Below are 12,967 nucleotides of genomic sequence, written 5' to 3'. Positions count from 1 at the left end.
GCATTCCACATCATGAGACAAGGAAGAGGAAGAAGCCAAGCACAGTCCAAAGCAATAAGGCACATGCAGGTTAAAGGCAGCTGGGGATTTCCATGGGGTCTGCAGCCAAGCTAGCACATCCCTGCAGTGGGGGCAGATGCTTTGGCAACACCCTCAGGTGTGCAGGATGGAGATGGAAAGAGGCATTAACTCCCATAACTCCAAACACTTGACTGTAACAGCACCAGCACCAGGAATAAAGGGAACCTGAGGTATTTTATTTCCTACAGAATCAGTTTCCTAGAAGCACTAGTAGCCCTGTGGAGACCACACCTTGAGAGGCCAAGAATAGAGGCAGCCCTGCTGGAGAGATCCCAGGCAGCAGCACCCGAGCAGTGAGCCCTGAGCAGTGTGCCCTGGATTCAAGGAAGTTGAGCCAGAGTAGGGGCTGCATCACTAGGGTGGAACCAACACAGAAGAGTGGATCATTTCTCCTTTACTCAGCAGTTGTGAGACTAGATCTAGATACTGCATACAGATTGGGCAGCCAGAAGATGTTGGCTATCTGGGCTGACTCCAGCTGAGGATGTGAAAGTTGTCAGAGGCTGAACTGAGGCACAGAAAGGCTGAGGGAACGCAGTTTATTCACCCTTAGAAAGAGAAGGCTTTGGGGACACCTAGCAGCACCCCTTTCCCACCCACACCCCAGACCTATGACAAGGCTACTGAGAAAACTGAGTCAGGCACTTTGCTGAGAACAAGCCAATGGCTAAAAACCAAAACCTAGTTTTCAGGTCTGTGGAGAAGAAGAAAAGTTTAATCTTGAGAACTTGTAGCAGGGGAGCAGAGCCCAAGACAGGTGTTTGCATCCTGGGCATTCCCAGACCCAGCTGAAGAAGCCCTAGGAACCCTGGTCTGAAGTCAGTGCTAGGCCTGCTCTGCAGGTATGGTACTAGAGCCCTCCCCCCCGAGGTCCTTTCCCACCTCCCAGTTGGTGTCTGGTAGAAGTTAGAGTAGGGTAGGGCTTGTCCTCTCCTACCTAGAAGAAGAGATGAGCATGTGCAAGGACAGACACAACTCTTTGCACATACCATATGGATGGATCTGCACGACAGACTTGTTACATCCAGGCACGGTGTAAACCATAAGTGAAGAAGACATTACAGCTACAAAAAGCACTACATCCTTCAGTTCAGTCTCTGCTCTGGTCCTGTTACAATAGCATCATTGTAAGTGAAAGGCAGGTAGTTGGAAGAGGAAAGTCCCATCTTCCAGGCTTAGCTGGGACAGAGGACCCTGTGCCAGACAACAGTGTGTCTGCAGTCACAAGTTCTTCTGTGAGGGCAGACGGCGCTTGTCTTTGATGGCATTCCTCTTCCTCTTCTTGCTCAGGAAGCTCTCCAGCTTTCCACTCCTCTTCAGCTCTGCATACTTCTCAGCAAGCTCCAATTTCCGCTTCTCAGCTGCAAAGGAGAGAGAAGCAAAGTTCTAAACTGAAGCCCAGAGCACCTCTACAGACCAGCCCCTTCTCAGCTCTTCCTCCCTCACTCCAGGCCTGGGTTCTCTCTGGAGTACCAGCACTGGAACAATCCCTCCAAAGCTCTGTGGAATATTTTGGACAACTTGCTTCCTCTGCTCAGACACCTGTTAGCAATACTCACCTCTGGTCTTCCTGCAGCATGTTTACACCAAATACTTACATTTCTTTAGGAAGAAGGGTTTCTTTCCCTGCTTGGCCAATTCCCTCTGTTGTCTCTTCAATGACAAGTCCCTCTCCCTCAATTTCTGCTGTTTTTTCTGTGCCTGTTCTTGCTGTGTCTGTACAGAAAAGATGGCCTGTGTCAGGAAGCATTTAGGCAGACCTCAGGTCACACATTCTTTCTTCTTGTGCATTGCCTCACAGGCGAGGAGAAGCTACACTGAACTCACCATGCGGTTCAGGAGTTGCTGGAGTTTCTCTTTCTGCTCCATATTCCGACATTTTTTCAGCTGCTTCTGAACCATCTGAAGAAGAGAGCAGAAAGCTGTATGACTGCCTGCCTGCCACCTCCACTGTGAAAGGCCTTTGCAGTAGCTGCCCTGACCAAGCAAGACTCTTTTGATCAAGGACAGGCACACAGCATCACCTCCTTCTCCTGCTTCTTGATGCTATCCAGGAAGCTGTATGTCTTCATAAATATTTCAGGCTTATACTCTCCAGACAAGTCATCAAATCGAGGGTCTCTGTGGACCTGCAAGCAGGAAAGGCAAAAGTAAGAGCTGTGACCAGCATTACCCTGTTAATAGCCTGCTCACCTTCCTTACATGGATCAGAGCTTTCCTTTTTTTTTTTTTTTTTTTAATGGCACTATTATGGGCTTACCACTGAAAACATCTGCAGTTGGAAAAGACTGAATGCTATAATTAAGGTGGCAGTCCCTCACAAAGTCATGCCTGCAACCCAGTCCACCAAAAATGGGTATTAAAATATATGCAAGTCTACATCCCAGGAGCAGCCAATTTAAGGAATGGCAGCATGAGTGCTGACTCCAAACACTTGCAACTACCAGACCAAGAGCTGGATGACCACGTTGTCAAGGTGATAGATTTGGGAACTCAAATCTATTTAGATTTTCACAGATTAGTAGTCAGGTCATAGAATCATAGAATTGGCTGGGTTGGAAGGGACCTCAGAGATCATCAAGTCCAACACTTGATCTGCTACTGCATACAAAGGTCATACAAAGACAAGAGACAAAATGAGATCTCTAACTGTAGAAATGAATGTATATTGATCCAGCAATGATAAACCAAAGTTAGATTAGATTAGAAATGAGATGGACATTTGAACTTCCACTGTGAGTATTACTGAACAATGACCACAGCTTGCAATGCAGCTGTCACTGCTGGCAGCCATTACATCTTCTAGAAACATTTAGGTCTCAGATGTTCAATTTACTCCTCAACCTATTTGTTCTGCAGGGCAGCACATTATAGATTGCACCCAATCTCTTGCTCTCCTGAGACACACTAGCATTACCTGCACTCACTAGACAGTGATCAAAGCCCTGTTCTCCAGAAACAGCCTCTGTCATCTTCAGCGGTCCCATTACCATACCTATGCTCTACTAAATCACTAAAGGAAGTCAGCTCCTGACCTGGGGAGGGAGAGCACCCACCGTCTTTTTAACAGAGACAACTTGTCGCAAAAAAGGTACACGCTTCTTGGCAGACATCTCCAATGGCCTGAAAACAAGAAAAATGCATTTGAGAGGAGCAGAGAACAGAATGAGGGCCAGGTTAACATGTCAGGTTAGCTAGATCATCAGGGGAATATTACTTCACAGTGCTGAAGCAGCACACTCTCCCACTCAGTCCTCATCACGATAACTACAGAGAGCAAAGAGGTGACCAGGATATTACTTTGCCCATACTACTCAGACACTGTGTCCTTTGATTTTTCAGTGTATCAGGTAACTTATCAGAACACTAAGATAGAAGTGAGCCATGCACTGAGTACACACAATGTGGGTATTATCCCCCAGTTTGGCAACACCGGAGCATGAACATAAACAACCCCATAGGCATGAGTGAATTTTCCAAAGCCCACTTAGGGCAGCATTCAGTGTACCTTCATGTCCATCAGTGTGCCTACACCCTTGTGCAGTGCTCTACACAGCTTGACACAGCACTCCTGAAGCCAGCTCAGTTCTGGGGGATTTCCCTGAAGTTCTTTTTTTAAGAAGCTCACTTCCGTAACAAAAACATGAGAGAAAGAGCACACGGGATTTACAGCAAGGCATCACTTAAAGAATTATGGGAATTAAATAAAAGCAGCATTATGCAAACTGTGTGGCAGAAATAGAGACACTGTGTGAAGTTGCTGTACTGCAAAAAAAACCAAACCAAACCAAAAAGGTACAGCAGAAAGATTATTCTAAATTGCTTACAGCAGAAGAAACTCAGCAGTGATTTAGAAACAGGTTATGGAATGCCACTGTAACTGAGGAAATCTGTTCAAATCACTTGGATATGACTCCGAGGACTGAAAACCGCCTAACTACTGCAAATAAAAGGTACTGTTGTAACAGTTGTTACCACTAGGTGCCTGTGGAGGACTGTAAAAAACATCAGATAGTTTTTGTTGTGTTGAATACATTTTACAGTAACCACATCAACAGCAGCTACAGAGTATGCAAAATTTAAAGACCACTGAGGGCAGGAAAAAGTTTGTGACCATAAATACTGCAGGGGGACGAGGGGGTGAGGAAAAGCAACACAGACAGGAGACAACTGCAGGATTAACGAAATTCCAGAACAATTGGCTGTGAAGGCAACTCCAGACAGTGGGAGCCAAGCAGAAGATGCTGATAAGCTGGAAGGGGTTTAGAAAACAGCAGGGTAACTATTTCAGGGCCCAGGGGACAAAAGTAAAGCACTACCATACAGTTCAACAGAGAAATATACCATGCCATGGGTTAGAGGGTGTAAAGTAATTATATGCCAATTTAACTATCAAGTAACAGGTGGCTGCTGGGGATTGAATAGAAGAGTATACTGTGAGCTCTGTAACACCAAAGATCATGGCCAAATAAAATGCAATAGTGAAAGGCATTATTGTATAGCACATGAAAGGAGGTCTGCATCAGCTCCAAGGCAATGGCAACACTTTCAGGAGCTCCCAGCATAACTTCTGGAGTGCAGAGAGCACACATCCACATTTTTCTGATCACAAAAGAACCTCTTTACCCTTTTTTGCCTTGTTGCTGCTTCACTGTAGCTCTGGTAGGTTTTGAAGTTTTCTTCCCACTGGTCACCTTCTTGCACACTTTTGTTCTTGTACTGCTCTGCACCTGCAGTAGTTCCTCAAAAGACATGTAACATTGATCTGGAAAAGAGTGCACAACACACCTGAACCAAACAGCTTCTAAGAGCACTTCCCACCCCCAAAGTCCACTAAGAGGGGTATCTCAGAGCCTGTGACAGTGACACAAGTGGAGTGGTGCCATCCCTGTACAACTTCGTGGCAGAAAAAACGCCACTGTATCACTCAGCCTTTGATTTCTTTCTCATTAATCACTCTTCAGCACTCGAAGAGTGTTCCTCTCTCCCCAGAGTGCCTTTGCTTCTTTCTCCACTCAATAGCACAGACAAGATCAGTTCAGATCTTTTATGTGGTACAAGAAGCAGTATGAGCTCTGCACTGAACTATATTTTGGCCACATTATAAATTCTGAGGGGTCACCTCTTAATCCTGACTCCCTCACGTCAGCAGCCTCTTCTTGTCCCACCACCTTTAAATGAGCATCACCACACGTCACACCATGAGACAAGCCAGAAGGTGCAGAAAAAACATGTGGGCTGTTCTGTCTGTTAAGACACTCTCCCCACTGCACATCTGTGACAGCTCTAGTCAATCTGCAAAGAAGCAATTCACAAGGCAGAGCCTCCTCAGCACCTCAGAGGCCTGTAAACTATTGAAAACCAGACATAAAACCTTCACCATCTCACTACCAGTAAGAATAGCTTCTAGCCTGAGTCACTGGGGGAAGAACAAAATCCCACAACATCAATTAGCAGTTTCATATTCTAGCCCTGCCATGAGTGGTTTTTACCCCTTGTGTTTCAGGAAATTCTCCCCCTCTGACTGCTGACTAGAAGACCAACACAACACAGGAAGCAGCAAAACCAGTTGTACCCAAATTACTACCACTGATTACTGCATGGACCAGGCAGATTCAGCTTGGGGAATATCAATTTAATTTATTACCAGTCAAATCAGGGTAGGATAATTAGAAATAAATGCAAATCTAAAAGAACCTCTCCTTCACCTCTTCCCTTCTTCTCAGGCTCAGCTTCACTTCAGACTTCTCTTCCCCCTCTCCTCCAAGCAGTGCAGGATGATAGGAAGTGGGGGTTGTGGTCAGTTCACCACATTGTCTCTGCCACTCACTCTCCTTTCCTCTCCAGTGTGGGGTCCTTCCCACAGGAGACAGTCCTCTACACGGCTCTGCAACGTGAGTCCTTCCCATAGGCTGCAGTTCTTCAGGAACCACTACAGCATGGGTCCTTTCCACAGGGTACAGTCCTTCAGGAAGAGGCTGCTCCAACAAGGATCCCCCACAAGTCCTGCCAGAAAACCTGCTCCAGGGTGGGCTCCTCTCTCCATGGGGTTGCAGGTCTGCCAGGAACCTGCTTCAGCACAGGCTTCCCATGGGGTCACAGCCTCCTTTGGGCATCCACCTGCTCTGGAGTAGGGTCCTGCACAGGCTGCAGGCAGATATCTGCAACACTGTGGATTTCCATGTGCTGCAGGGGAACAGCCTGCCTCACCAGGGTCTTCACCCCAGGATGCAGGGGAATCTCTGCTCTGGTGCCTGGAGCACCTCCTCCCCCCCTCCCTCCCCCACTCCTTCTCCACAGTGTCTGCAGGGGCCACTTCTGTAGCATCCCCACTAACAAAACCCAACAAACTGCCCCAAGACACAAAGTTTCTGCATGCTCTGCCCCAGTCTGCTGCCAAATACAGGAAGCAACATCAGGTCAGCAACACTGGCTCAAAGTATGGACTCATCACCCCAGTCACCCTCATCTTGGCAAAAAACCTGACATCCTGCTTCAAAATCTACTTGCATCATCCAGAAAACATAGTGAGCATACCCAAACACTTCCTCAAGAACTGCTTTCTTTCTCCTTGTTCTGAACACCCAGGAATTCTGCTGTGTCAATCTTCATCAGTCTTCTGAGGGTTAAGGAAACATAATACATGCTGTCTGCCACACAGGGGACAAAGGAAGTGGGAATACAGCACTCTTTCATTGCACTGCTTCCCCAAAAACATCCTTCCCACTTATCTAACTGCAGTTTGCTGTCATCTCTGGCCTGGGCTCCTGCAAACACCCTTGCCCCCTGTCTTCTTAAGAAGGCCTTTCTGATCTCCCTCATGCTCTCCATCTCTTCCAGTGTCACTCTTGTGCACCCAATGACTGCCTGCCTGCTTTCCCAGAGTGTGAAATTGCCCTCAGACCAAATAACTGTTTGGGCGAGAGCTGAGTTCCAAGCAGTTCATTAATTTAAAGTAATCACACTGGATTCTCAGGAAACTCGCAGGAACTTAAGAAAACAAATTCTAAGACCTGCCACCACATCTGCAGATAGTGCTACTGTTGTAGTGTGAGCAGATGGTGCTACTAATCACACTGCTACTACATCTGCAGTGGTGCTAATTACCTAAGTTACAGTGGTACAGAGCAATTAATCACTATATAGGGAAACATTTGAGCATCGCTGGATATTAAAAACATCACTGGACATGCAAATGAAACGCTGAGCAACAACATTCAGAAGGGTAAATAAAGCATTAAGGGAAAACAATGATGTGGGAGCTACTCTAACAATTCACAAAGACAGATAAGACGTCCCCTGCACTACAATATTCCATTTGGTTGCAATTCAAAACCAAAATTAATAAAACTTCAAAGGTTACAAGTCAATGAAAACAAGATAAAGACACCACGTAAAAAGATGCAGCATTTAGTAAAGGCTTAAGAAAGAATATTGGTATAAATGAAATGCACAGCTTCCACTGAGAAAATATTTCAGTACAGGTACAGGATCACCAGATGAGACCTGACAACCCAAAATCTAATGGGTCAGTGTTTTCTGCACAGTAGCATCAGACCATGAAATGCATACTACTATAAGCATGTAGAGGCTGAATTAGCCACTCACACTGATAAAATCATTTGATAGCATCATAAAAGAATAAGCCTCTTCTAAGGTAGAAATGAGCAGTCCCCGAGACAAACATAGTCCTGGACTCAAATACAACTACTTCTGTTCCAGAAATGAGATTACAGAGAGGCCAGACAGACAGTAAAACTGCGGTTTTTATTCACATCCAGATGTGGGAAGGAAAGGGTGACAACTATCAGTAGTCTTCTCTCTGAGCTTCGCTATAGCACACCATGAAGAGAGGTAAACTAAATGACTGCAGATGGGGGAGCACCCCACCCACCACTGGAACCCCATTCCTGAGAGCCTGCCTCTAGACATGGTGCTCCTATCCTCACAAACACATCTCAGAGACTCTTCCTGAGCCTGCCAGTAACTTCTCACACCTGTGACACACCGTGCCATGTGTTTAACAGCACTTAACACTGATGCCCACTCCCTCACGATGCTCTTCTAGGGCTTTAATTCTCATATGGTTTTCATCTTCACCTTGACAATTTTAAGACAGGGACATGTTCCTGTGTGACCCCTGTAGGTGACCCTGCTCTGGCAGGTGGGTTTGACTAGAAAATCCTTCCAGGTCCCTTCCAAGCCCTAACTTTCTGTGATACTGCTGCTGAGAGCAACTGCCTGAGTGCACTGAGCCTAAGCACCACCGCCCAGTTCTTCCCATTCTCCTCTCCTTCCAAGCTACTGCGTATCTAAATTTTCACCAAGCAGATCTTCTCGAGAAGATGTACGAGATCTTCCACAGATGGAGTGGGCGACTGGGGAGACACAAAAGAGGCTCCTGGAAGTTTTTGTTCCAGAGCTCAAAGCTGAGGCCTGCTCTTGATTCCCAACTCCTCCTCTGCGCTGGGCAGGCGGGAAGGGGGAGAGCAGGAGGACGAAGGAGCTGAAGCGCGGATAGGGATGGAGCTGCCTGACCGAAGCATGCCGGCAGACGGGCTGGGGGCCGCCACCTCTCCCCGCGGGCGTTCCCGGCCCCAGGGCCCGCCTTGGCGGAGCGGCCCTCCCTTACCTCCCCCGAGAGATCCCGCCGCCTCCTCCGCGCCGCTGCCCGCGCCCTCGGCCCCCGCGGAGCTCCCGCTGTCGTCGCTATCGCTGCTGTCACCGGAGCTCTCGTCCTCCGCTAACTGCAGCCTCCCGAGAGGCTGCTCGGCGCTCCGGCGCAGGGGCCACTCAACCGCTGCTGCTTCCTCCTCCTCCTCCTCCTCCTCTTCCTCCGCTCTTCTCCGTCCCGCCGCTTGGGCCCGCTGGTGCCGGCCCCCCGCGCTCTCCTGACGCCGCCGCATCTCCACCCGCTTCCAGCAGCGGTACCGGGGCTCCCGTCCCTCTCGGTTTCCCGGTCCCTCTCCCTCCCTCCCGCCAGGGCCCGTACGCACGGAGCAGCACGTGACGGCCCCGAGCTCACGTGGATCCGGGAGGGGCGGTGTGGGCGGGCAGAGCCGGGCGGGGGCTGCGGGGCGGGGAAACCGGGATTTATTGGTACGCGCAGGGCAGGCAGGGCGCACGCCCGGCGGGAGTTCCCGCTCCCGGAAGCGCCTCGCCCAAAGAATAGTCCGGAATGGAGCCGGCGGTACCGGGCGGGTAAACGAAAGGTTGGGGCCAGGCCGGAGCGGCGGCGACGGGCGGCGAGAGGCTGTCGGCCAGGGCGCGGAGCTGTGCGGCCAGAAGGTTGAGCTCCCGCCCTGGCGGCGGGGCGGCCGGCGGCACGACGGTTCGGGTTGCGGGGCGGTGCTCCCGGGCGCGCAGGTAGAGCGCCTCTTCTTCCCTGCGGGGGACACGGCGGTGAGGGGCGGCCCGGAGGCACCGCACGGTCCCGAGACACCGCACGGCCCCGCTCCACCTTGCTCCCCGCTGGGGCACTCACCTGAGGCAGCGGCTGGTGCAGGTGATGGCGTGTCCGCTGCCCTCCCGCCGCGCCGACACGCCGAGCCAGGCCCAGGTCCGGTCGCTTCGCAGGACGCGCACCACTGCTGGTTCTTCCGCCGCCCCGGTCCCCAGCGCTGCGGGCAATGGGCTGCGTGAGGTTGCGGCAGGGCACTGCTGCTCCTGCTGAGCCTCGTGTTGCTCGTGGACCCCGCTTGCCACCCTGGTGGGGGCTGTGTCCAGTCTGCCGCTCTGGGCCCAGCTGGACAGAAGCCACGGGGGGCAGTCAGGTCTGTAACTGCCCTGCCCTTGTGGAAAAGCTGGAGCTCGAACGGGTGCCGTCTCTCCTCCGCTCTGCACTATGGCAAAGCAGGGTGCCCTGCTTGGAAGCTACCTCTGACCTTGCAGACTGCGTATGAGTGTGTAACCAATTCTCTGCTTCATCCTTTTTTTAGAGCAGGGAGCTACAGCAAGCAGCAATAAGTTCACTTTTTTTCTGTTGTCCTGGACAGCCACGTTTTGGGCATAACCAGACCATGCAGCCAGAGGAAGACACGCCTGTTCCCAAGCCTCACACTCACCCACAGCCCTGTGCTGGGCTGCTGCTCGGTCAGCATCCTCGGGGTGCAAGAGGCTGTACCACGACTGACCAATCAGTTCCTCCCTGTGGTAGCCAAGGTGGTAGGTGACGCTGGAGAAGACAAGGGGAGTGGGGATTGAGTGCTTTGCAGGGTCTGTGCTGTGTCAGCAAGGAGCAGCTGTTGCATGATGGAGGAGAGAGCCACACACTGGGTACAGAAATGGGTTGCAGACAGGGAGGGAAGAGTTTGTGGGAGAGTCTTGCTGCTCAGGCAGGGTGCCACACACAGTTTGGTGAAGGGAAAGGATCCTTGCTGTCCAAGATAAACAGCTGAGGCACCGCTCACCTTTCTGTGACGTCAATGAACGTCATGTCTAGGATGTGCGTGCTCTGGAATAGGTCATCTTGGGAGCAAAAGTTGCCACTGACAGGGAACTGTGCAACTGGTGTGCAGAATGCCAGGAAGGCTGTGGTGGAGGGAGTGGCCGGCCAACGCAAGGCTGTGAAGCGCCCGTGCACTGCCACAGCCTGATTGCCCCCGTGCCGCAGCCGGAAGGCCTTGGACGTGCGCATCTCGCAGACAAATGTGACTTCTGTGGGGAAAGAAAGCAACTGGAGCAGGTCGGGGGATACCTTGCTTTGCTCCCAGCAGGGCTGGCAGGTCCTGGCTCTCTGACCACAGCTACAAAGGGCCAGAGTAGGGCAAGAGCATCTGTGAGATACCTCCCTTACCTTTGCCGTGATGCTCCTGGGCAAGGAGGAGCTTCTTGTGCACGTCTTTGTGCGAACCCCCATCTAGGATGTCAAAGACTGTGTCCCCCTGGGCAAGCAGCTCTACCTGATGAAGAGGGGGCTGCCATTGTGGATTGTGCCTGCCCTGGTGGGCCATGCACTGACACTGAGCACACAGACCACTGGCACCATGGGCCAGCATCCACTGGGGCAACATGCTGTGCATACAATAAAGGCACAAGGACAGGTATGGGGACAGTAACCACAAATGCCCAGGGGGCAGGCCTCACCACAGAGAGGCCCAGGACCTGAGCCACGTTCTCCGAGATGTAGACGAGCTTGCCGCTGGCTGAGAGCACCAGCAGAAATCCTGGCAGCAGGGAGAGCAGCTCTGTGCCGAGGGCTGGTCCCACAGGAGGAGACAAATCTGCTGGGCAAGTACGAAGTGAAGCTCTTGTCTTGGGAACAGGAACAGTGTCCTGTGCGGAGCCAAGACAAGCCAGTGTGGGGTACAGCAGTGCCATGGGTACCTGGAGGGAAAAGCTGAGCTCCCCGCAGCTGGAGGCACACCAGGGCCATGGTGTGGAGGTAGGAGAGCCGTTCCTTCTCCCTTGCAGAGATGGGTAGCAGGGAGCGTAGTGCCCGCAGCTCCACATTGATTTGGTCCCGGCGAGCCTTGGAGGCATTCTTGGTCGACCTACAATGCCAGCTGCTGAGGAGAGCTATCCAGGGAGGGACAGCTTTCCCTGCCTGCCCAGATGGGGATAATTGCAAGTCTGGGGACACGGAGATGCTCCCTAGAGAGGCTCTGCCCATGCCATCTGCCTGTAGAACAAACCCCTGGTGGCTTTTTCAGTGCAGCAGGCACAGGTGCTCATGGCTACCTTGGGGTAGCCATGCTGCTGGTGTGGCTGGTACCCCTCTTGCTAGGGGCCAGGTTGGACAATGACTGATGCTTTGGGGGATGAGCACGAGTGACAAAACCTCCCTACCAAACCCCACAAGGGTGGGAACTCTTAAACCACCTGAAATCCCTCTCCCCCTCCAAGCACCCACACCTCCTCTGCAGACACCACCTGGCAGCCTCACTCTCCCAAGTTGCTACCAGCCCCTTGCAAGTCCCTCGGGCACTATCCAGGGGCTTTCCCTAGCTAGGATGCCATCACTGCCACAGGTGGGAGGCAGTGGGGAGCTCACCTGAATGGCTTCGAGGCACTGGGTGCCTGCTTGTCCCTCCTGGTCAGGTAGCTCATCTCTGCCTGCAGTGGCCTGTGGCAGTGGCTGCAGAAGATGGTCATGATGCCGGCACTAGGATGCCTGAAGCTGGCAACGCACCGCTGGCAACGCACCGTCTGTCTGTCCGTCCCCTCTGGCTGCTGTCTAAACCTGCTGACCCTGCTGCTCCCAGCTCCTTTTGTACCCTCCCGGGGCACAGAGGCCAGGCCTCGCATGGAGAGGGTTACCTCTAGTGACGCAACTCCAAACAGCTCGAGGCTATTTTTAGAAGGCAGGCTGCTAAAAATAGCCCTGGCAGCTGGCTGCAATCTGAGAGGGGAAGCAATAAAAGGAAGCCAGGGTCTTTAAAACAAACCTGGCTGCTCAGGAGGGGGTGATGATGAAGGTAGCAGGGATCCCCCCGTGGGGCACACATCCGCCCAGCTCCTGGCCCACAGTTGTTGCCAAACCAGCAGAAGGCCCACGATGTGCAGAAGGCCTGTGGCTTGTCTCTGTGGCTAGTCTGTCCGTTTGGCAGCTGCTCCCCAGCATCACTGATAACTGAGCTAAGTACTTGGGAAGGAGCTGATATGCCAAGAAAATGCACCGTGGACATTCAGACTGAAATGGTGAACAGTGTCCCATCCCTGGGTGTACTGCAGGGTCCTGGCAGAGGGATGTCAGAGCCACAGTGCCCAGGAATGAGAGGGAACATGTGAAAGGGGAGCAGGGTTCCTGTGATCCCTCTCCCTAGTGAGCCTCATCTTTTCTTTCCAGAGAGGCCTTCTCCCTGCCAGGATTTGCTCTCCTAGAGGCAGCTGGCGTGGGGTGGTGAGCCTTTCTAGGGCCTGTTGTCTCCACTCAATATCCCAGAGA

At 51.8% G+C, this 12,967-nt stretch overlaps 1 protein-coding gene across 2 annotated transcripts; it reads right to left on the bottom strand.

The window, feature by feature from the left end:
• Positions 1-1,120: 1,120 nt before the first annotated feature.
• On the bottom strand, positions 1,121-12,457 carry RRP36 (ribosomal RNA processing 36). Of its 2 annotated transcripts, XM_071739962.1 has the most exons (10): positions 10,491-10,737; positions 10,146-10,255; positions 9,566-9,701; positions 8,714-9,466; positions 4,708-4,846; positions 3,138-3,204; positions 2,106-2,210; positions 1,909-1,983; positions 1,680-1,797; positions 1,121-1,442 (listed from the first exon to the last, which is right to left on the bottom strand). In XM_071739962.1, the coding sequence occupies exons 2-10, from the start codon at positions 10,179-10,181 to the stop codon at positions 1,303-1,305; spliced, it is 1,569 nt and encodes a 522-aa protein (XP_071596063.1). In that variant the 5' UTR covers positions 10,182-10,255; positions 10,491-10,737; the 3' UTR covers positions 1,121-1,302. The 2 variants fall into 2 exon arrangements, with proteins under 2 accessions (XP_071596063.1, XP_071596064.1); XM_071739963.1 differs by lacking the exons at positions 1,121-1,442; positions 1,680-1,797; positions 1,909-1,983; ... (1 more) ...; positions 3,138-3,204; positions 4,708-4,846 and adding exons at positions 10,877-10,982; positions 11,167-11,303; positions 11,407-11,573; positions 12,074-12,457 and having other exon boundaries at positions 9,158-9,466.
• Between the last annotated feature and the right edge of the window lie 510 nt (positions 12,458-12,967).

The sequence above is a fragment of the Heliangelus exortis genome, chromosome 3, assembly GCF_036169615.1.
Source record: "Heliangelus exortis chromosome 3, bHelExo1.hap1, whole genome shotgun sequence".
In the NCBI taxonomy this organism is placed as follows: Eukaryota; Metazoa; Chordata; class Aves; order Apodiformes; family Trochilidae; genus Heliangelus; species Heliangelus exortis.
The sequence above is the reverse complement of the archived record's forward strand: the minus strand, read 5'-3'. Positions and strand labels throughout refer to the sequence as shown.

Excerpts from the sequence above, each read along its gene's own strand:
- RRP36 (XM_071739962.1), bottom strand. The coding sequence starts at position 10,181 with ATGCTGACCGAGCAGCAGCCCAGCACAGGGCTGTGG. Across the intron at positions 3,205-4,707 it reads CAGCAACAAGGCAAAAAAGG|GCCATTGGAGATGTCTGCCA; the intron begins GTAAAGAGGTTC and ends TCTTGTTTTCAG. Across the intron at positions 1,443-1,679 it reads ACCCTTCTTCCTAAAGAAAT|CTGAGAAGCGGAAATTGGAG; the intron begins GTAAGTATTTGG and ends TCTCCTTTGCAG.